Source organism: Hyla sarda, chromosome 5 (genome assembly GCF_029499605.1).
Source record: "Hyla sarda isolate aHylSar1 chromosome 5, aHylSar1.hap1, whole genome shotgun sequence".
NCBI lineage: Eukaryota > Metazoa > Chordata > Amphibia > Anura > Hylidae > Hyla > Hyla sarda.
Genome location: NC_079193.1, coordinates 106901947 through 106926498, shown reverse-complemented (window position 1 = coordinate 106926498; position 24552 = coordinate 106901947). Strand labels below are relative to the sequence as shown.

At 41.5% G+C, this 24552-nt stretch overlaps 1 protein-coding gene across 1 annotated transcript in view; it reads right to left on the bottom strand.

Moving 5' to 3' along the window:
• The window catches only part of RBMS3 (RNA binding motif single stranded interacting protein 3), a 763640-nt gene that overhangs the window by 12694 nt on the left and 726394 nt on the right, over positions 1–24552 (bottom strand). Inside the window, exon 11 of the mRNA XM_056520078.1 lies at positions 6392–6502. Within this exon, the coding sequence (XP_056376053.1) occupies positions 6392–6502 (111 nt within the window). The remainder of the gene's footprint in view (positions 1–6391; positions 6503–24552) is intronic.

Genomic DNA, 24552 nt, shown 5'->3' with positions numbered 1-24552 from the left:
ATGATTAAATCCTGAGACTCACTTTTCAATTTCAGAATATACGGACCTATCAGCAACTACCTTACAACTCCACAAACAGCTTGCGTCCATAACTCTGGCATTGTGAAATCACCAGATTAAGTATAAATGGGGTTACCCAACGCGCTTGATAATCCAACGGGGAGAAATATTGCATACCATTCACTCTTTGAATGAAGGCATAAAAGCATTAGAATCCTGGGGGATCTCAATAGAAATACCAAATAAATCTTTGTCCAATGCCCCAGCTCGGGTACAATCAGAATGAGAGGAGACTGTCAGAAACCATAGAGGTCAACATTAAGTACCACTGAGAAAATGAGAAGATCAGGACCCTTAACATATGAAACAACTTTCTGACTTATTGGATGAACAGAAAATAGCAGAGGATTTGAACAAATAATCTCCCACCTTAGAATTAGCATCTAAATTATGAGAAATCAGAGATAGTATACATACATATTTTTATGATGATTATGCAAAACAAATGGGGGAATTGAAGTCCATATTAGAGATGAGCGAACCTTAGAAAAATTTGATCTGGCCAATTCACCAAATTTTCGGGAAAAATTTGGTTGGGTCCGAATTTTTTTGTGGTGCATCTATATTAAAAACAGCTATGTCTGGCCTACAAATAGCCTCAATTGCTTTGTTCTAACAAGCATATGGAGTGTGCTGGGGTAGTGAAATAATATGGTTATTCAGTATGACATGCAGATTACAGGCATCACTTTTAGAATCACTGCCGCAGAACGGCACAATGACAAAGCCTGGAGGTGGCATCAGTATGAGGAGACCATATAGTGAGACTCTACCCTGGACCTATATTATAACTCTGCCGAATAACTCCTTTTTCCCACTACACAACAGCCCCTACTCCAAAGAAAACTAGAGGGAACTCATAAAGTGGACTTGAACTCCAGGTCTCCAGCACTACATAAAAATACAAATAAAAACATGGGAGATATAAATAATCGACTCTCTATAATATACCATTGCAATCCACATAACTAATTGTGTGAATCATGAATGAGATACCATGCACAGCAAGGTGGGCCATAACTAGAGGGTCTCCAGCGCTGCAAAAATGCAAAGACTCCGGCAGACAAGAATCAACATGACACCTGCTGATTCCAAACCAGGAAAGCTGCAACACTCAATCTAACCTGTAAGGTTTCCTCATATACCTTCACAATGATCCAGGGAGACCCCATCGGAATGTATCTGAACCGGAGCTGTCTTCTCTTTGTTCAGACTTCAAGAGATTGCGATCCCCAGTACACAAGTGCATCCCCAGACAGGAATCCCGTTCCTCATTGTGCACAAATGTATCTGCAAACAGCTTGTTACAATGAAACAAAACTCCAGCACTTCTTTACATTTGATTTGAACTAAATATAGATCTGGTACAGCAAAGAGGGCTCCAGAAGGAAGGACTCCAGTGCTGCAAAAGAACAAAGCATCCCCATACAACAAATTCACATCACTCATGTTTTCATTCATATTTTCCGCCCAGAGTGGTGATTGGCCGGATGGTTGCAGCCAATCACAGCTCTGAGGGAAATATGAATGAGCGAGTGGCCGGAGTATAGTGCAGAGATGCGAGCGCTGTATAGAGCCACTCTGCATCTTTGCTATAGATCGCAGCGGGTGTCAGTAGTGATACCCGCTGTGATCTGTCCTTAACTGCAAGTACTACTACTCCCAAGATGGAGCACACTCTGCTCCATGCTGGGAACTGTAGTACCTGAATTAATAGACAGATCGCAGAGAGTGTAACTTCTGACACCTGTTGCGATCTGTCTAGTAATGCAAGTGTTCATTTTTCTTAGTTGCTAGAGGTAACAAATTACCTTTATTTCCTATAGACGCACCTTATTTTCATATACTACCTCCTTCACGATTTTATCAGGGGAATTCGCCACATACAAACCAGCATAGCTGTAATAGGTGCGTATAGCCTACTTCTATAAATATTTTTACAGCCATAAAATATTTCCTTTAGCTTTTAATAAATATATATATATATATGTTACTGACAGAGGGACGATCCAATACCTGGGCTGTGTGCAATATTTTGTGTCATTTTTAAACAAGTAGCCAAATTAATAATTATTATTTTAGCTATACCTGTTGCGCCACTATATATATATTTATTTATTATGTTTTAACTATTATATGGGAAACAGGGACCCATTATTATACGAGGCGGCAATCAGAATCATAGTTACGTATATATCTTCATCTTTTCCCCACACCATTTAAGCACTAGTGAACTATACAGTATATACACACCTATTCATATTTTCCACAGAACGCTAGGATTGGCTGGAACCATCTGGCCAATCACAGCTCTCTGTGGGAAATATGAAAAGGTGTATATATACGGCAGTGCAAGGGACCATAGAAGAGCGGCCGCTCGCATCTATTCATTATACAGAAGGATCGTAACAGGCGATCTGTCAATTAGTACTGGTACTACTACTCCCATCATGGAACAGTGTGTTCCATGCTGGGAGAAGTAGTACTACCTAAAAAAATTTGAAAAAAAGTGAAAAACACACACACACACACACTGCATTTTTATTATTATCGGCTACATTTTTATTGCCCTGCCCGCACACATAAATTGATCCCTGTTTAAAAATTTATACAAATTTTGTTATTAAAAAGATACATTTTGTTAAATACTATTTTTTCCATCACTACTGTATCTTTTTATTTACATTTTTTTTAATGGTACCCTGCGAAATTTTAATCAAAAAGGTATCTCCAACACTTTTTTGGATTGCTAAAGTCCAAAAAAAAAAAAAATACATGTTGAAAAGACTCGCTAAGGTTAAAACGTTGCTTAATAATTTAATTGTGCTTAAAAAAAAAAAAATAATTACAAGTAAGAATCGCTTCAAAAAGACGAGGCAGGAAAAGGAGCAAACAGCCAGAGAATTTACTCCACTTTCTGAAACTTTATACATGCTTTAAAGTGTCAGGTTTTCTTCCCAGAAAATTCACATGATTTTTGGAGTGATTTCAGAAAAGACGAGTGATTTTGTATGAAATTGAGGGAACACGCCCCTTTTTCCGAAAAAAAACACCCATTTTGTAGGGTTTTTTTTTTCACTCAGAGTGATTCATATTCTGTGGTTTTTTTTTCTGTTGCACTTTCTGTCGCATGGTCCCTGTGACAGAATTTAGGCGCAAAACCCGACAAAAAGAGTCGGAATCATGTTAGTAAATGAGGCCCATTGAGTTTTATATATATATATATATATATATATATATATATATTTTGTGGCAGTGTGGCAAGGGAAGGGTGTATTTCCCTAGCTAACTCTGGACAATGCTCCACCTGTGGCCTGATTAATGAGGTATCAGGAAGGGAAAGTGTGTTTAAAAGAAAAGGAAACAGAATAGTTGGGGCTCTCCCTTGAAAACAGTATGCTGGCTGTTAGAGGGGGAGACACACGGACCCTGTTTAGGTAACACGCAGAAGGCGCTGCGAGTGGTCCAAGAAGTGGTGTGAACTGTGAGTAACAGGTTGCAGGAGTCACATGTTTAACTGGCTGAGGGTAGCTCACCAGTTCGTAGTCAGGGCATGCTGATATGTGTAGTCAGTGACCAGACGGTCTAGGACTTTATTTTGTTCCTGTTTATGTTTTGTTTTACCTGCAACCTGTGGAAATAAAGTTGGCGAGGAGCCAGACTTGTATGCGGAACTGTGGTCTGTGGTGTTATTGTGAGGAACGTGTCCCATGGCAAGTGACCAGGACGATCTCAGAGCTAATCCCCAAGGAGGAATCCTTACAATATATATATATATATATATATATATATATATATATATATATATATATTGCTCTGTATTTTCTGCTCAGCCTCAGTCAGATTCAAAGACTGGGAAGGGGCGTTGCCCAGCAGGTGTGACATCATCTGAAGCCATACAGGGGAGAACTTCTTCCCTCACTCTGCTAAACATAGCCTAGAGCAGTTCAGTATGTGAGATGAGCTAGGATTGGCTGCAAACACCCCCATCAGCATCTCTTGATTTTGGACTTCTGCCAGGCCAGCAGGAGTCCAAAGTCTGTGCAAAACATCTCTGGACAAGTAGAGAGACATCTAGTGGCAGCTTTTTTTTAACACAAATAAAACATTGAAAACTTCATTTTTTTTTAAGCAAAGTTCTGTAGAAAGATTTTTTATGTACCATACGGAGTGCAATAGCAAAAATAGTTTTAATGAGAGTGTCCATTTAAGTCCTTTTATTTACTACATATTTTTGAAACTTCTTCGGCGCATAATAAATTTGGTGCCGGCAATGTACTTCATGTTTTTGTGCAACTTGCATTAAAATACTGGCACATGTTGTTAGTAAATCTTCCAAACTGATTCCTTGTCTATTTGAACTCCTTTTTTTCAGATATAGGGAATCTGTCAGCACTATATCAGGTCCAGAGCTGCAGATCCTGGCACATAGGTGCTATGGGGATAAAAATTAACCCTACCTTTAGTTTTGATGATTGCTCTTCATTTGCAGCTGAAGTGTCAAACTGGTGGTGCTGAGCTGCAACAGTACAACTTTTCTCCAAAGACCATCCCTACAGTGAAGCATGGTGGTGTCAGCATCATGCTGTTTGGGGATTTTTGCTGGTTCCCTTGATTCCTCACACAGCATCTTGTGCCCTGCCAGGCCAGCCACTATCTACACCAAGATCATCCTCAGAGGTTGCAACCCCTGGAACAAAGGCCAAATCCACAGGGAAGGGGGATTGGAAACTAGGGAGCTGCTAAGACAATACCCTTGGGAGTGGCCCAAACCAGTATCTTACTACATTTTAATTATTTTGCATAATACAAAACATGTGAAAATATCTGTTTTTCCTGTCATCATATTTGTTTTCTTAATTTGCAGGACAGGCTATAAATTTAAAGCAGTACACTCGTGGAAATTTATTTATTATTTTTTTTTTAAATCAACTGGTGCCAGAAAGTTAAACAGATTTGTAAATTACTTCTATTAAAAAATCTTAATATTTCTAGTACTTTTTAGGGTCTGTATACTACAGAGTAAATGGTTTTCTTTTTGGAACACAGAGCTCTCTGCTGACATCATGACCACAGTGCTCTCTGCTGACATCTCTGTCCATTTTAGGAACTGACCAGAGCAGCATATGTTTGCTATGGGGATTTTCTCCTACTCTGGACAGTTCTTAAAGTGGACAGAGATGTCACCCGAGAGCACTGTGGTTATGATGTCAGCAGAGAGCTCTGTTTTCCAAAAAGAAAACCATTTCCTCTGTAGTATTCAGCAGCTAAGAAGTACTGGAAGGATTAAGATTTTTTAATAGAAGTAATTTACAAATCTGTTTAACTTTCTGGCACCAGTTGATTTAAAAAAAAAAAAAAAGTTTTCCATGGGAGTACCCCTTCAATTGGTGCTATTATATCATACATATGAACACTTTGTATTGTTTTATGGGAGGCATGATGAAAACAATAATTCTGCAATTTTTTTTATTTATTTTATTTTATGGCATTTATAACCTGTTAATGGCCCAGTACATAAATGTATAGCATGTGGGTGTTAAAGGAGATCTGCAGCCAGACACTTATCCCCTCTCTGTAGAATAAAGGATAAGTGTCTGATTGCAGGAGGCATGTCGGCCGCAGCATGACGCCGTGGCCGATTCACCCCCTCCATGTATCTCTATGTGAGAGGTCGGAGATGCAACGTTTGTCTCCCATAAAGCTGCATGGATGGTGGTGGGGCATGTCGTCGACCTCATTAGCTGGGTAATGCTGTGTCCCCGTACGGCAGATTGCAAGCGGTCCCAGCACTCAGACCCCTCTGGGATCAGACACTTATCCACTATCCTGCTGATAGGGGATAAGTGTCTATGGCTGCAGTACTCCTTTAACTAACTATGCAGCGAGCTCAGGAGCTGAGCTAGCTCCATTTTCTGTGGGGGACATTAACCCTGTCGCTACTCACCTTCAACTTCCTAAATCTTTCAGAACTATATTTTTCACAAATTTCTCCTGAAAGTAAATGTTTCATCTATTCGTCTATTTTCTACCAAGAGGCCTCCTCTAATAAATATAAATATATTTTTTATCCAAATGGTGTAAGCATACATTTTTAGTTGCACTGACTCCCTTCCCCCTAGACCCTGAGGACTGACTGTTGTTTTTTATTTGATGTTTTTCCAGGCACATTGGTATAGAGTGCCTTTCAGTAGGTAGGTCCAGTAGGTCCAATTTTGTTTTGAACTGCACACCTTCATAAATGGTAAAATAACATTTGCTCATGATGAAAATAGGCATGATGGTGCATTAGTAGGTTGATAATATAATTGGTATAAAAAAAAAGCCTTACTGTTCCGGTTGTCCCCAAGGAGAGATGATTCATTTGTTGTGTTAGAGGGCCCATCATACTTGCTGGCTGCATTGACATGGTATGGTCCATTGTTGGTGTTATCACAGCACCCTACAATTAAAATAAACAAATATAAAGTTTCACATCAAATTAAAAGGTTTTATTACTGTTACATACATTTTCCATATGGTTTTAAATAATAGAATGGAAGAATCCCCACGTACATCATAGCCTAAGACTATGTTTGGTCCACTAAATTCAATAGGCCTTCTGGGAACACATTGCAGCATACATCAGCACACCTATTTAAAAGGGTCATCCAGGAATAAATAAAAAAAAAACTGGCTAATTTTTCTTTCAAAGACCTCTCCCTGTCTGTCTCTAAGTTGGAGCCAAGTTGTAAAACCACACCCAAAGTGGAGACACACAGGGAGAGGTCTTTGAAAGAAAAAAAAAGGCCTGTTTTTTTATTTTATTTCTGACAACCCCTTTAATAAGTTGCTGATGCACATCAGAGACGTGCAAAAAGTGTTAAGTGAAGGGTCCGGAATGAAAATTATAGCAAAGAAGCGCACTGGACATTTCATAACAACAAGCATCCTCACTTCCTCACAACTATTCAGCCTATCCATTCAATAGCTTTATAAACAGCAAAATTGACATTTGAATTTATAACAATATTTTTGTAAAATGTAGAAAACAATAGAAATCATATTTTAGTATAAGAATAAAATGGTACATTGTGGCATTAACAAATTTTCACTGATTTATGTGGTTCATGCCAGCTTTAACCACTTAACGACCACGGACGTAAATATACACGTCCGTGGCCGGCTCCTGCGATATAACGCTATATCGGGTCAGTCACGGCATGTAACTGAAGCCGGGACCCGGGGCTAATCGCGGTGCCGTGCGCTATTAACCCTTTAGACGCCACGTTTAAAACACTGCGTCTAAAACAAAAGTAAAACCTTCCCAGCAGTTCAGTGGAGCTGATTGGGACCACCCCAGTGAAAATGCGGTGTCCTGATCAACTAGGACCCGAGCAGAGGGTCACTCACCTTCCTCCGACACATCCGATCAGCGATTGACTGCTCCAAGCCTAACATTCAGGCTTGAGCAATCGACCGCCGATAACACTGATCAATGCAAAGCTATAGCTTTGCAGTGAACAGTGCTGGCAATCTGTGTATGCAATGTTATAGCAACTGCTATAACATTGCAAAAAAGTGTAAAATAAGTTATTAAATGTAATTTAACCCTTTCCCTAATAAAAGTCCAAATCACCCCTCCTTTCCCATTAAAAAAAAAAAACATGTAAATAAAAATAAATATAAACATATGTGGTATTGCCGCGTGCGTAAATGTCTGAACTATAAAAAATATCATTAGTTAAACCGCAGGGTCAATGGTTTATGCGCAAAAAAATTCCAATGTCCAAAATATCATATTTTTTGTCACTTTTTATATAATGAAAAAATGAATAAAAAGTGATCAAAAAGTCAGATCACAGTGCAAAAAATGAGCCCTCATACAGCCCCATACGCAGAAAAATAGAAAAGTTATAGGAGTCAGAAGATGACAATTTTAAATGTATTCATTTTCCTGCATGTAGTTATGATTTTTTCCAGAAGTACGACAAAATCAAACCTATATAAGTAGGGTATCATTTTAATTGCATGGACCTACAGAATAAAGATTAGGTGTCATTTTACCGAAAAATTTACTGCGTAGAAACGGAAGCCCCCAAAGTTACAAAATTGCATTTTTTTCTTCAATTTCGTAGCACAATGATTTTTTTTTCCATTTTGCTGTAAATTTTTGGGTAAAATGACTGATGTCACTGCAAAGTAGAATTGGTGGTGCAAAAAATAAGCCTTCATATGGATTTTTAGGTGCAAATTTGAAAGGGTTAGGATTTTTGAAAGGTGAGGAGGAAAAATCGAAAGTGCAAAAACTGAAAAACCCAAAGGGGTTAAAAGAAAAAACATTTTTTTATATATATCAACTGGCTCCAGAAAATTCAACAGATTTGTAAATTACTTCTATTAAAAAATCTTCATCATTTCAGTACTTATGAGCTTCTGAAGTTGAGTTGTTCTTTTCTGTCTAAGTGCTCTCTGATGACACGTGTCTCGGGAACCACCCAGTTTAGAAGCAAATCCCCATAGCAAACCTATTCTACTCTGTGCAGTTCCCGAGACAGACAGAGATGTCAGCAGAGAGCATTGTTGCCAGACAGAAAACAACAACTCAACTTCAGCAGCTGATAATTATTGAAAGCATTAAGATTTTTTAATAGAAGTAATTTACAAATCTGTTAAAATTTCTGGAGCCAGTTGATATAATAAAAAAAAAAAGTTTTTTTCCTGGAATACCCCTTTAACGACGCAGGACGTATATTTACGTCCTGCGCCGGCTCCTGCGATATGAAGCGGGGTCGCGCTGCGACCCTGCATCACATCGCGGCGGTCCCGGTGCTCATCAATGGCCGGGACCCGCGGCTAATACCACATATCGCCGATAGCGGCAATGTGCGGTATTAACCCTTTAGAAGCGGCGGTCAAAGCTGACTGCCGCTTCTAAAGTGAAAGTGAAACTATCCCGGCTAGTCAGTCGGGCTGTTCGGGACCGCCACGGTGAAATTGCAAAAAAAAAAAGTGTTAATAAAGGTCATTTAACCCCTTCCCTAATAAAAGTTTGAATCACCCCCTTTTTCCCATAAAAAAATAAAACAGTGTAAATAAAAAAATAAATAAACATATGTGGTATCGCCACGTGCGTAAATGTCCGAACTATTAAAATATATCATTAATAAACTGCACGGTCAATGGCGTACGCGCAAAAAAATTCAAAAGTCCAAAAAAGCTTATTTTTGGTCACTTTTTAGACCATTAAAAAATGAATAAAAAGTGATCAAAAAGTCCTATCAAAACAAAAATCATACCAATAAAAACATACCAATAAAAAAAAGATCACGGCGCAAAAAATTAGCCCTCATGCCGCCCTGTACGTGGAAAAATAAAAAAGTTATAGAGGTCAGAAGATGACATTTTTAAACGTATACATTTTCCTGCATATAGTTATGATTTTTTCCAGAAGTATGACAAAATCAAACCTATATAAGTAGGATATCATTTTAACCATATGGACCTACAGAATAATGATAAGGTGTCATTTTTACCGAAATATGCACTGCGTAGAAATGGAAGCCCCCAAAAATTAAAAATTGCATTTTCTCTTCGATTTTGTCACACAATGATTTTTTTTCCGTTTCGTCGTGAATTTTTCTGTAAAATGACTAATATCACTGCAAAGTAGAATTGGTGATGCAAAAAATAAGCCATAATATGGATTTTTAGGTCCAAAATTGAAAGGGTTATGATTTTTAAAAGGTAAGGAGGAAAAAACGAAAGTGCAAAAACGGAAAAACCCTGAGTCCTTAAGGAGTTAAGCTTATACCCATTCTTGATCTAAACACTACCATTCAATAAAATAAAAAAACAACTGCCTATAAGTAGATTATAAAGTAACTTAGCAAATTTTTATGCAGTCTCTATTGGTCTCTTTGATTGTAGTCAAAAGATAATGGCACAAACAGAATAGCATAAGCAGCACTGAAAAAGGAATCAAAATGTCATCTGCTTCTACAGTCTGCCTGAGGCGGACCACACGAGGAGACCAGCGATCTTGTTACACAGAAGCAGGTAAGATACCTCCGGCTTACATTTTAACTCATCAAACCCTGCAATTTCTTCTATAAAAAAAAATCTTAATTCTCCCAGTACTTATCAGCTGCTGTAAAGTACAGAGGAAGTTGAGTTGTTCTTTTCTGTCTGACCATAGCTCTCTGCTGACACCTCTGTCTGTGTCAGGAACTGTCCAGAGTAGGAGCAAATCCCCATAGAAAACCTCTCCTGCTCCAGACAGTTCCTGACATGGACAGAGGTGTTAGCTGAGAGCACTGTGGTCAGACTGAAATTAACTACTCAGCTTCCTCAGCAGCTGAAAAGTACTGGAAGGAATTAAATGTTTTAACAGAAGTAATTTACAAATCTGTTTAACTTTCTGGCACCAGTTGATTTGAAAACAAAAAAAGTTTTCCACCAGAGTACCCCTTTAATTTAGAGGGAAGCCTGCATACAATTTTTAGTTCACAAAGAAAAAGCCCAAGTCCCAATCTATAGCTTTGTCTAACATATCATCTAACATTAGTAAAAAAAAAAAAATTAAGCAAAGCACCAGCATGCTTTACAACCTAATTTGTGGTGCATCTTGTAAATAAATAGCAAGAACAGGATATTTTCTTATCAAAGGATAAAGCTTTAGCTTTTCAATAATTTGCTATAGACTTTAAAGTAACATATAGACTGGGTCCACACACAATAGGGGAGATTAATCAATCAGCCTGAAACCCTAATTGTCTGTTTTTTTCACACAGCAACCAATCACAGCTCAACTTTCACATCTTAACAAACTATTGTAAAATGAAAGCTTAACTGTAATTGCTTGCTATGGGGGGGGGGCAGACAATTAGGGTTTCTGGCTGATTAATAAATATGGGACATTATGTTGATCAGTATTTTAATTTGTCTTTTTAGTCAAATCCAGGAGTGGTTCCATAACAAAGAAATCCTTTTATTACGGTTTTCTCTGTATTGGTTTCACTTCTGATTTTGGCTAAAAACACTGACCAAATTACTGACCAAAATACTGTATGTGAGTCCAGTCTAAGTATTATAACCCTAAAAAAGTAGTTAAAATGTCAAGAAAAGCATATTAGCATAGGGAATACTGCAAATTATGTGTGTGATCCCAGCCTTACACAGTTACAGTCCTCCACAGATGTAATGTATAAATAGAATGGATGGATAACAGTACTCAGTACCAATAAAAACCAACAAAATTATTGAGTTCTATCTTCAAATAAAACCAGAATCATATATAAAGATTCTTGTATAAAAACACAAAAACACAAACAATAAATATATAGAAGAACCCATATCTCATGTTCGTCGTCAGCGTAGTCTGAGTAAACAGCTATCATTACTTCTTCCAGTTGATGCTGGGGTTACAGAGCCCACTCCCAATATTGTATTCATTGGCCCTCATTTACTTAGAAAATCGGGTTGTAAGTCCATCTTGTTTTCTTACCCGACTGCTTTTTTCCACTGGTATTTATTATTATGTCGCATCCTGTTTGTCGCACGTGGGTTTTGTTGGTTTTGGTTACCAACTCCTCTGAGTTGTCGGGAAAAAATCCGCAACAATTCAACAAATTCGGGTTGGAAACCTTTATAAATACATGGGAAAGCTCAGAAATGTCGGGTTACGCCCCCTTTTTCGGGTTTGGGAGAATCCACATCGGGTCCGTCCGGAAAAAATGTCACATCGTGTCGCAGACTGGCGCACGATATCTGCAACATGTCGCAGACAAAAATGTGCCAAAAAAAACCTGACAAAACAAGTCGGGTTTAGAATAGTAAATGCGGGCCATTGTGCATATGAAAGTTTTGTAGATACCACTGTGGGGACATGGGAGTGTAAAATATGCTTGTCAGATATTTATGCCAGGGCACTGTTAACCTACACGGTCCGAGGAAGAGACAGGCGCGGGGCACTAAACACACTGATGCCAGGTTATGGATAATTGTCTTTTTTTTTTTTTTATTCCTTTATTTTTATTTTCATATTCATTCAGTATAAATTGGTTCACATAATACATATTACATTTCCCCCCTCCCGCCCTCCCTGTGTAGAGAAAAACAAAACAAAACACTGATTAGTTATTTAAACATGACCAGTTGGGAAGTTCCTGGCCATAGCTCCTGTTTATGACTATATAATCGCCCCCACTACCATTTACTCTATGCCCTCTCAAATTCTCTTTGTTTCTTCTTTGATTTACCTATTCTAAATCTTTTGTAGCTTTTATTCCTCTCCACCAGGCATAGCCACTGTTCAATATATGGGGGGTTAGGTTCAAACCATTTCCCCATAATATCAAGTATTTAGCAAGCGTTACTACTTTCAGCAGGAGATCATTCAAGCTCCCAAAATCTTTCATATCTCCCAATATTGCCGACCTAACACCCAAACTTATTCTCTCCATAAACTTTTTCCACATACAGTCCTCTATATGCCCCCAAAAACCTCTCACCTTTTTATAAATCATATCAAATGTATAAAATTTGCTTCCAAAGACTTTGGACAAATGGAGTCTTGCCTACAGCCGATCAAGAAACATTGGGGAATAATATGGTCTATAAACAATCCTTAACTGTAAATATTGGAATTTTTTATTCGAAGACCCCAGCACAAAAATATTCAGGACTAACTCCCATGTAGGACTTTCCATGGGGTCGGATAGTTGTCTTTTTACTGAGGCAGGAACAGATAGTGTAATGGGGAGATATATATATATATATATATATATATATTTGTATATATAGCATAAAATTGCCAATTAATGAAGCCTCATACTCATGCTACTCGTCCCGTTCCTGTTTCACCCCCTCCATCGAGTAGAGGAAGTTACAGGCCAACATCCAAGAGGACTTGAAACACGAATGTAGACTGGATTAATTACACCTAATATAACCAGAAAAGATTCATAAATTTCTCAGTAAATGGTCTGAAAGGTCAGGCCAAACAACTAAGAGCCACATCCACTATGACATTCCAAAATGGTACGGTATTAGATATGATGTATGGTGTAAGCAGAAAAGGAGGGTATGTCAAATGTTTGAGGAGACCTGTTGCACATATATATCTCAGCCAATACAGGACCTAAATGGTAAGATAACCATACTTATAATTCTGATAATCTTGATTTGTTTTGTGGTGTGCTTTGCCTTGCCTCAACAAGAAGTGTGAGATGACCGTCGAGTATGCCACACCAGTGAGGATGAATGTGGACTTCGAGATTACAGATTAAGCCTACACCCCATTACAGAGCTTCAATTCCATCAATAACACTAGTGAACCATAGGGACAGCATCTGACTCCATATGTGTAAAGTCTGAGGCTAAGGGGGTCCATGGACAAGCCATGGGTTGTCTAACATACAGTGAAGTCTTTGAGAAAACACATTGGGGCAGATGAGTTAGGATGATGGAAATTAGGGAAAGATAAAATGGTCATTTTAATGGGGATTGTAATGGAGATATATATATATGCCGCGCCATCCCGGTTCTTGCAGGTCCTGTACATCCATCTTGTTAAATGCAGGTGACCCGGCATCCTTTTGGCTCCAACACCCTCACTTGGATGCCACCTTGTATTGCCCTAAGCCCTGGTAGGATCGCCATATCTGTGGTGATGAAATATAGTACCCTGTTACCCATGGCTCATCTGTATCATCCTTTATCAAGATACTGATGTTATATACATGTGCACCTTCTGCTCTGCACACATACACCTGCCGCTCTGAAGCACTAGTCAGAGGACTATAAATATCTAACATCTACCTACCTATGAGTGGGAACATATTTATTGGACCACCAACTACACCACAAACAAAACCAACCTGGGCCTTTCTATCTGAACCAGTTATTTATCCACACATCCTTCTGTCGCATAACAACTGTTTAATTACTTCTTGAGATAATTGACAGGAGAATGTGTTTCACCCCCACCATCCTGTTTCACCCCCGCAATTGAGTAGAGGAAGTTGCTGGCCAACACCCAAGAGGACTTAAAGCCCTGCTGAAGTTTAACAAAGGATTATACCTTATATGGTATGCTAGGACTAAGAACACCCCCCTAGTGAGGGTGGGAACTTATGTTAATTGCAATGGTGATTTAAGGTTGGACGGTTTGCAATAAAGCTCAGAAGCAGCAGAATTTTGAAGTACTTAAACTGACATGGCTCCTTTTGATTTACTTCTACTTTGGCATACTTCGGTATATACATTCTGTATACGGATTTGGCTTGGAGTAAGATAGTTACAAGGTAACTGATAAAGTCCATATCAATAGTACAATACTTGCAGTACAGAGCAGAGTAGAAGGGATGCAGTGTAACCCGTGGGAACCCTGTGGCCTTGCTGAGACTTATGGTTCTTTTTACCCACTTGAATTGGCTTGCTATTAGATATGACAAACTTGAGACTTGGAGATATCCCACGCTGACTAGTGTTCTACTAAGGTCCAATTTACTGACACCGCCAGGGTATGAACTCACCAACTCCTGTGCAGGGAACACTTGCAGAATGGCAGGTTTTTTTGATAAGAGATTTTCTGTAGGCTTCCCTTGGAATCACCTTACACTTCTTCCGACTCCTTTCCACACTGCAGGTCACATGAAGCTCTGCACACAGCAAAAACTGAAACTAGTCTGGGGCAACCCCCCCCCCTACACTATGTACAGGGCAATTTGGGTGTTCCAATTGGGCAATTAGGGTCACATGGGTACTTGGCATCATACCTCCTTACAGATATTCAGTGTACATTCCTTAAAGACACAGTGCAACATAATATAAGTCAGCATCACCTGAGCAGCAGGGCCTAGGTCAGGCACCTGAAGCAATGACAGGAAGCACTCCAGTTCTGGGACACCACATCACTACGTTTGTTTCTATTGCAACATCCAAGTAGGAAGTGAGATTTGCTCAAGTGTTATAGTTGTCACTCACCGAATCGCATCATGCACACTTCAGCTGCTGTATTGGGCATTATTCCAAAAGAGAACATCACCACATTAGTAGTAGTCCCGATGCCATAACAACCATGACAATCATGATTGAGCAAATCTCAGACTTGTGGTATGCGCAGTCTCAACTAGATGTATGCACCAATGCGTTCCATACTTGGATGTTGCTACAGAAACAACTGTAGTGATATCCACAAAACTTTCATCTCTATGATTATTAAAATTAATTATATATATATATATATATATATATATATATATATATATATATTTTTTTTTTTTTTTACTTTTCAAAGTTTTCATGGACCAAAGAGTTATAGATTTCAATTTGAACGTGTCTGGATAGCCAAAGATGCTTCAAATGTATTAAGATAATGTGCTCCTTAATACATTGGGTGCAGCTAGCCATGCACCTATGCCATGCATCAAGTGTACCATATTTCTCTTTCCACCTCTGAAACTTTTGTGGAGATATAATACTTCTACAATATTACAGGGTTATTATGCCTACCACCTGTGATTATTAATAAAAAAAAAATACATTACAACATCTTTAAAAGTGTAATTATTTAATCATATTGACAAAATTAGGCTGCATAATCAAGGGTAGAGTAATGTCCTGTACCATGTAATAATATGGCATAGAATGTGTATTTGTGTTAAGAAATGTGCAGCTTGTAAATGAAAAGTAGATGGGCCCATTGGGGCTGATGAGTTTAAATGTAGCACGCTATGATTTTAATGACAGTGTCCTTCCATAGCTGCACTTAATTTTATTGTAATCCATATATTTTACATATCATTGCTGCTTTAACTCAGTATTTACAAAGCAACACCAATTTTAAGACTAATTAAAATGCATGTAGGCATGCTGCAATATTGTGGACGATTTGCATATCATTACCTTCTCCATTAATCAAACCCGTGGAGTTAGCAGTCATCTACTGAACAGCGGGAAGATGCTTGATACAGCCATTTACTTACTTTGGAAAAAATGTAAAAGGATGCAAAGTGTTGTTCACTTAAGTGAAACATTACAGACCACCCACTACCTGAAAAAAAAATTATTTTTAAATGCTACCACCCACAGACACCATTATAAATGTAAAAATTAATGCAACAGACATAATTGAAATGTTGTAAACAGAAATATATCATTATTATTATATTTAAAAGAATACATTTTGTGCTACACTGTTTAACAGTTTGTATAAAATTATAACAAGCTTTACTACAATACTTTTCAAAGTAGAAAATACTTTAAAAAAACAACACATTAAATATTACACAATGAATGCACACAATTTGTATGCATAGTTTAGGAAAAAGATTTGTAAACAGGGCTTGGCTTCCAGCTGTCAATTAAACAGGGACATAAATGGGAGGGGGGGTGAGGAGGCTTTCAAAACCTCAGCACTTCAGGGGCATGGAAACACCTCTTTGACACTTGGCACCAGAAAAGGCATTATGTGTCTTTTTGCTCTAACAGTGTCAGCACTGCAGTTTGGAATGTGAATTGCAACTGACAGATTTCCTTTACCATTCACTGTGCTAGGCAGTGGCCCCAGCAAACATAGTGAGTGCAAGCTGCAATGCATACAGTATTGCCACTTATCTCTGGGGGGGGGGGGCACCGACATTTGTTGGGCCACATGTTCTGCAAATGTGTAGCAGCAGTGGGCATAGCATCAACACTTGCCTCTGGGTGACAGACATTTCCCACAAATTCATACTGTCAAAGTATTTTTCTCAAATAGTTTGTATCTGTCCATAAAAAGTTGTGAACATAAAAAAATATGACCAGATTTAATTCCAATATATTGTCCATATATATATATTTTTTTTAATAATGTTCCACTGTGATGCTTCCTCCTACACCAAACAATGTTTTACTACAGTCTTCTGTACCTGCATTTGAAAATCAATTGACATCACTTTCTATTTTGATGACCATATAGTTTAATCTTCAATCATAGTGGTCACAGAAAACACTAGAATTTGTGGCCTAGGAGAGACAAAGACAGGGAGGGTTTCTCCATGGAGCCAAAAGGAGTTATCAAGGATGTCTCCCAGTCTAAAGCTAACTCATGAGGACATGTACTCAAATAGAAGGTGTAACCAACCCCATAAGTAGAACAAAAGTGGTAGATCAATAAAAAGGATTTCTTGTAGGATAATTAAATTTTAAATCTACATTAGCTATTGGTTTTACTATAAATTACTCTAGGAAAATCAAATATCTATGGCAAATTGAAAGAAAAAAAAACATAGCAAACAACAAACAATAACAAACTAAACAAGAGTTAACATTTTTCCAAAAATATATTTGGGAGATATTAATAAGTTACAGATCTAATCGATAGTATACAAGTAGGCAATGGAAAAAATATTTAAATTAAATAAAACAGAATACAAATACATAGTTCATTGTTAAGAAGAATGATATGTATAATGAACATTATACATTGTAACATCAGCAGGAGAAACTGACCCACTGAGTCGCTATGATGTGACTGTGCACCAAACCGAGTCCAAGGTATTGTGCTTTCTTCACCATTAGGGTAGTGTCTAGGGATGAGCGAATCAGAGCTGACAAATCCGATTTGTTACGAATTTCAGGAAAAATTTGATTTGCAACAAATGCGAATATGGCTGTGATTCGATAGCGCAAATCGCTTCATTAAACTCCATTTCGTGCGGTCCAGGCTCCAGGGCATTTAAAATGGCAGATCCACATGTGAGGACATGGGGTAAGGAATCCTGGAAAGGCGGGAACAAAGCTTGGTGCGATGACCCTGAATCACATTCAGCATGCAGCCTATCAGCAGCCAGCCACCCCTGTGATGTCACAGCCCTATATACTTGGCAGCCAACTTGCGGCCAGTCACATCAGCGTTCTAATACAGAGAAAGAGGGACAGACAGCACTGTGTATTGCACAGAAAGGCAATTTTACAGCAGCGATTCACCTCCCAGTCACATCAGTGTTCCATTATACAGAGTGAGGGACAGAGAGCAGTGTGTGTTGCACAGAAAAGCATTTTTACAGCAGTGATTCACCTCAAGCCAAAATCCAGCCTAGAAGCACTGATGGAGAAGGGAGAGAGCTTGAGAGGGAAAGTGCAATTTTGGGTATAGTACACAGCGACTGTGTGCTGTAACACTCGTGTATACAACAACTGAAAAGCTAATATTAGCCAGCCAGTGAGGGTGAGCAGAGCACTAAAAGCATATTGTCCTCTTTTAGGTGTAACCTGTGCGTACATCTAAGTGGTGTACCATTTTGTTCCTTTTAAAGTCTTAAGGGCCTGTTACTGTGAAAGGCCAGGCAAAAGTACACACCTGCTGGTGTAGACAAATACTGTTTTAAGCGTAGCGGAAAGTATTGTACTCCCCTCATATAAGCACTAAGTATGTCAGGCATAGACGTGCCAGGATGTGCACAGAGGAGTGGCAGAGGACTAAATTCATCAGGCAGAGGTCGCAACAGACTAGGGGTGAGTGGCAACAGGAGTCACAGCGAGAGGCATGAGCTCCCTGTATCAGCTAACAGTCGAGTCTCGACCAGCAACCCATCTGCCGTCATCGATTGGTTAACATGGTCATCCACTTCATCACAAGTAAGGGTGGTTTCACACCACGTTTTGTACTTACGGTTCCCGTATACGGCTGGGAGGAGGGGGGAGGCTTAATCACGGTGCCCGCACTCAGCCGTATAGGGGAACCGTATTTAATGCATGTCTATGAGCCAACCGGAGTGAACCGCAGCCTCCAGTCGGCTGCGTTTTCGGCCGTATTCGGTTTCCCGACCACGTTTTTGCCTACGCGATTAAGCCCCGCTCCTCCCAGCCGTATATGGGAACCGTAAGTACAAAATGTGGTGTGAAACCACCCTAACATCTGACACACCCCAGTCAACAATCGGTGGGTTCCTCAGACACAACCCTTAGTTGGCATGGCCCGGGAGCAGTCCCTGTCCTCCCTTTGCCTCTGTCCTATGCTGTTCCCTCCCCCACAGAAGTATCTTATGCTGTGGGTTCAACTCCATTATTTAGTGAGGATGATATACTAGAGGACAGTCAGATGTGAAGAAGACATCCGCCGCTTCCTCCGCTAGGCAGGAAAGTAGTGATGAGTAGAGTGGCGTAAGAGGTGGTGTTGCGAACGTTCAGGCTCCTGAAGCAGACACTGTTGAGGAATCTGAGGAGGACATCAGTTACGTGTAGACAAATCTCAAAGATGATGAAACCTATTGCACTTGGGAGCCGTGTGCAGAAGGGACTTCATCATCATCAGGAGAAGGAGGTTGCAGGTTACCCGTGAGGCAGCAGCTGAGCCAGCAAGGTGGTAGCATGGTTTGCAGTCAGCATGGTGGCAGAAGTGGTAAGTCTGGAGCCAAATGTGCCCGGGGAGACCACCTGCTTCGCGGCAGCCTACCTTCCCGGGAGGTAGTGAAACAGGGGTTCCTGGAGTTGGCGGAAGTAGCAGTCAATCAGTGCGGATTGTTGGGGGGAAAATCAGCTACTCGCGGTGTGGCACTTTTTCATCAAGAATACAGAGGAGGTTAACATGGCAACATGCAAGATTTGTCGGCAGAAGTCGAAGCGTGGCCAGGGTCCCAATGTTGCCACCACGCCCTGCGTCACCATATGCAGCGTCACCATAAAACGGCCTGGGAGAACAGTGGCTCTGATGTGGTGGTCCAGCCTGCTGCATCCCCCAGTGGCACACCACTCCCTGTTTCAGCCAGCCAAGGCTCCACCACCTCAGCCAAAGGGAGCTGTGTGTCATACCCATCTTCTGTCGCTCCAGTATGTGCCCACTCATCCAACAATGCATGGATGTGCTCCTGTCCAAGTTGCCTCTTCAAGTGGTGGACTCTGAACCTTACAGAGAACTGATGGCTTGTGCCGAGCCAAGGTGGAGAGTTCCAAGCCGTCATTTCTTTGTGAAGAAGGCAGTACCAGCCATGCACAATTTTGTTGAAGAGATGGTGGGCCAGTCCTTGAGCCTTTAGTTGGGTACCAAAGTGCATGGCAGTGCCGATGTGTGGATCTGTAACTATGGTCAGGGACAATACATGTCCTTTATAACCCACTGGGTGAATGTGGTTCCTGCACAGCCACAATAGCAACTTGGAAAGGTCACGCCGCTTCCGCCTCCATGCTCTCAGGCTGTTGGTTCTGTGACAGTGTGCGACTCCTCCTCCTCCACTGCACGGACAAGTCTCAGTGCCCCTGCAGCAGACCATGTGTTCTTCACATCGTTTTCCTTGGGAACGGAGTCATTCATGGGAGGAACTGCTAAAAGTAATTCATGAAGAAATCAAATCATGGCTTACTCCAGGAAAACTGGAAATGGGAACCATGGTGACCGACAACGGGAAGTCAAGGAAGCCTGAGACATGCACCCTGCATGGCACACGTGTTCAATCTGGTTGTCAAGCGGCTCCAGAAGTGTTCCCCCCACCTGAAAGACATCTTAACAATGGGAAGGAAACTTTGCATGCATTTCAGCCACTCGTACACCGCAAAGCACACCCTCCTTGAGCTCCAGCGTCAGAATGGCATTTCCTCAACATATTCTGATATGCGACATTTCCACATGTTGGATTTCCACCCTCCATATGTTGGACTGACTATACGAACAGAGAAAGGCTATCACCGATTTCTTGATGATCCAAGCGGAATGGGGCGACTCCCCTGTGTAACTTCAATGTCAACCAGTGGCAGCTCATACGTGACACCTGCCGTTTGCTCAAGACCTTTGAGGAAGCCACATTATTAGTCAGTCGCCAGGATTATGGGATGAACAGTGTCATTCCACTGTTTCATCTACTACAACACGTGTTGGAAATGAAGGCTGGTCAGGGCACTGGAGACATGGCGCCTACATATAATGGCCACATGAGCCCTGTGGGGGTTGAACTGGAGGAGGTGGAGGGGCTCAGTGGAGCACAGTCTAGGTTTCGCGAGATGGGTGTTTTTTCTAGTCATCTGACAGGAGAGGAGGAGCAGGAGCAGCTAGAGGAACTAGAGGGTTATGAGGAAGGCGAGACAGAGGACACAGACACACCGTGGCAGCATGCAGTGGAGATAGAGTCAGGGAGTCCCTCCGAGTCACTTGCACAAATGCATGTTCACTTGCTTGTGTAGTGACCACCGAATTGTCACCATTCGGCAGCGGGATGACTTATGGCTCTCCACCTTATTGAACCCTTGCTACTGGCACAAGACGGGGCCTTTTTTTACACCCTCTGAGAGGGAGGACAAACTGACCTCCTAAAGAGACATCCTACATAGTCAGTTGGCTGATGCCCATCTGCGCCATATTCCATCCTCTTGCAGGTCTGACTCGTGGGGCCCTCTGCGCTCACCTTCCACTGCCATGGCTGATGAGGAGGGGTGGGGTTGCAGAAGCAGTACCAACTCCATCAGCAGCTGTCTGAGTCTACAGTCGCTGATGAGTACCTTTCTTCACCCGCATTGTGAAGCAACTCATCAGCAGCAGGTAGATCTGGAGCAGGACCTGAACCAGCAGGTGGTGGCATACCTTGACATGACCATGCCAACACACCTTGAAGATCCGCTGGACTTCTGGGCAGCCAAACTTGATTTGTGGCCACAACTAGCAGAGTTTACTCTGGAAAAGCTGTCCTGCCCGGCCAGTAGTGTGCCATTAGAGCAGGTGTTTAGTGTGATGGGGGCCATAGTAACTCCAAGGAGATTTCTTCTGTTCAGGGAAAATGTGGAGAGACTGACCTTTGAGAAGATGAATTAGGCATGGATCAGCCAGGATTTCCACCCACCAATGCCTGATGCAGGAGAGTAGATTGACCATGGTGCCACACCAACACTTCACAAATATGGATAGTGCTAAACATATTTAAAGGGGTTGTGCGCTGCCCTGCCTTTCAGAGCTCACAGTTCATTACTCCGAACGCAGTGTGCGGGCTTCCGTGTTCGCGGCCGCCCCCTCGTGACGTCATGCCTGGCCCCTCGTGACGTCACGCCCGCCCCCTCAACCAAAGTCTATGGGAAGGGGGCTTGACAGTGGTCGCGCCACCTTCCCATAGACTCTCCTTGAGGGGGCGGGCGTGACGTCACGAGGGGGCGGCCGCGAACACGGAAGCCCTCACACAGCGTTCGGAGTAATGAACTTCCGGACGCTGCGTGCGGAGCTCCAAAAGGCAGGGCAGCGCACAACCCCTTTAAGGCACTGCTCCCCAGTTACGGACATTGCTCGGCATCAGACCACAAGTAGGTATTGAGGATATGCATTATGTAAAACTTAACTTTTAATAATATTCTTAGGATAAAATATATGTACCAAAACATTTTTTGAAATCAAACAAACGGAAAGGTGTGCAAAAAGCAGCATTTGCCACCTTCACCACCAAGTATTGATGTGATGCAAAGACCTCTAAAAGGTAGAAGGGAACAATGTATGGTCCATTGTAACCGGTGAGGAAAAACCTTCCCCTGTAAGGCCCTACTCTCGCATCATTAATTCCCTTCTTGGCATGTGTTACTCGTGAATTAATAGGTCGAGAGCAGGGCCGTACAGGGGAAGTTTTTACCCCCACCTGCTACAATGGACAATACGTTGTTCCTTTCCACCTTTTCGAGAAAAGTGCTACCTTGTCTTAAAAAGGGCGGCTCCACACAGGAACCAATCTCTATTTCCACCTAAAAACCCTGTGAAATGGCCGTGTTTGTAGGTGGAAAAAGGGAGAGGTTCCTGTGTGGGGATGACCTTTTTAGGGCAAGGAACACTTACCAAGATTTTTTTTTTTTTTTACCCCGACCACCCCGGTCACTTTCAGGACTCGTGATGCTGCTGCTACCACCTCCAGGCTGTCTCATTCTGCCACCATATGTTCTCCTCATGCTGATGCCAGCTACATGCTGTCTCATTTTGCCACCATATGTTCTCTTTATGTTGATGCCAGCTCCAAGCTGTCTCATACTGTCACCATATGTTCTCCTCATGCTTCCACAAACTCCAGGCTGTGTCATTCAGCCACTATGTGGTCTCCTCATGCTGCCACCAACTCCAGGCTGTGTCATTCAGCCACTTTATGTTCTCCTCATGCTGCCGCAATCTCCACGCTGTGTCATTCAGACACTATGGTCTCCTCATTCAGCCACTATATGGGCTTCTCATGCTGCCGCCACCTCCACTCTATGTCATTCAGCCACTATATGGTCTGCTCATACTGATGCCACCTCCAGGCTCTGTCATTGTGCTTCTCTTTGACAGTGATTCTATTAGTGATGCCTATTATCTGCATGTCATACTGAATAAAAGTATTATTTCACTAACCCAGCACACACCCTATGCATGTTACAGCAAGGCAAAGTGTTCTACACCCCTATTGAGGCTCTCTGTAGGCCAGAAATAGCCATTTTTAATAGCAATTTGCCGCAAATAAATTTGGACTGAAATACATTTTTGGGGAAAATTCGGCAAATCGGCAGAATTGAATTTTTCAAAAAATTCGCTCATCTCTAGTAGTGTCACACATAGCACATTAACTGTGTATTTAGCTGCTTATTTTCTGCAGCTAATATGCAGCTTATATGCTAATTGTGACCCTTAAAGTGTTACTGTCATTTATATAAACCTTTGACATGTCATCCAGACATTCCGATAGTTTTGATAATGTGATCCGCTGTACCACTGGAAAAAGCCGCACCAGGGAGGGGAGTCCGCAACAAAGCGGGATGACTTGCTGCGGCAGGCAAACTCCCAGGTCGCTACCCCTGATACACCTAACCCACAGTGGCGACCAAGGTGAGACGTGATACAATTTAATAAGGAAACTCCGAGTCAGGGTCAGGCAGGAAGGTCAGGGCAGGCAGCAAGGTACGTGGTCAGAAAACGTAGAAAAATTTAACTGGTACACGGTGAACTCTGCAAGGAACACTTTCTCAATGACTACAAGGCACAAAGATCCGGCAGAGATCATGAGGAAGTGTATACATATGATAGGGCAAGAACCAATTAGCAGTGCACTGGCCCTTTAAATTTCAGAGGACAGGCATGCACGCCCTTGGAGACGGGTATGGTACGCCGGCTGTCAGAGGAAGCAAAGGAGCAAGGAGCACGGAGAGGTAAGTCACTGCCGGGTGATTCAGTGCGACCGCAGCCTGACATGCAAGCCGCGGCGCTGCCCGTCCCTGAAACAAGACTGGGAGATGGGCTGCATGGCCGGCTGCGGCACATCATATCATAGTTCCCCCCTTAGGTCTCGCCCCTCTTCTTTGGCCGCAGGAACCTCGGCACCAGATCCCGATCCAGAATGTTCTCCTCTGGTTCCCAGGACCTTTCTTCAGGCCCAAAACCTTTCCAGTCAACCAAGAAGAATTGTTTGCCCCTGACAATTTTGGTGGCCAGAATCCCTTTTACCTCAAATACATCAGCAGCATCGGACACAGGAGTAGGAGAGACATTCCCCTGGGAGAAACGTTTGAGGACTAGTGGCTTAAGGAGGGAGATGTTGAAGG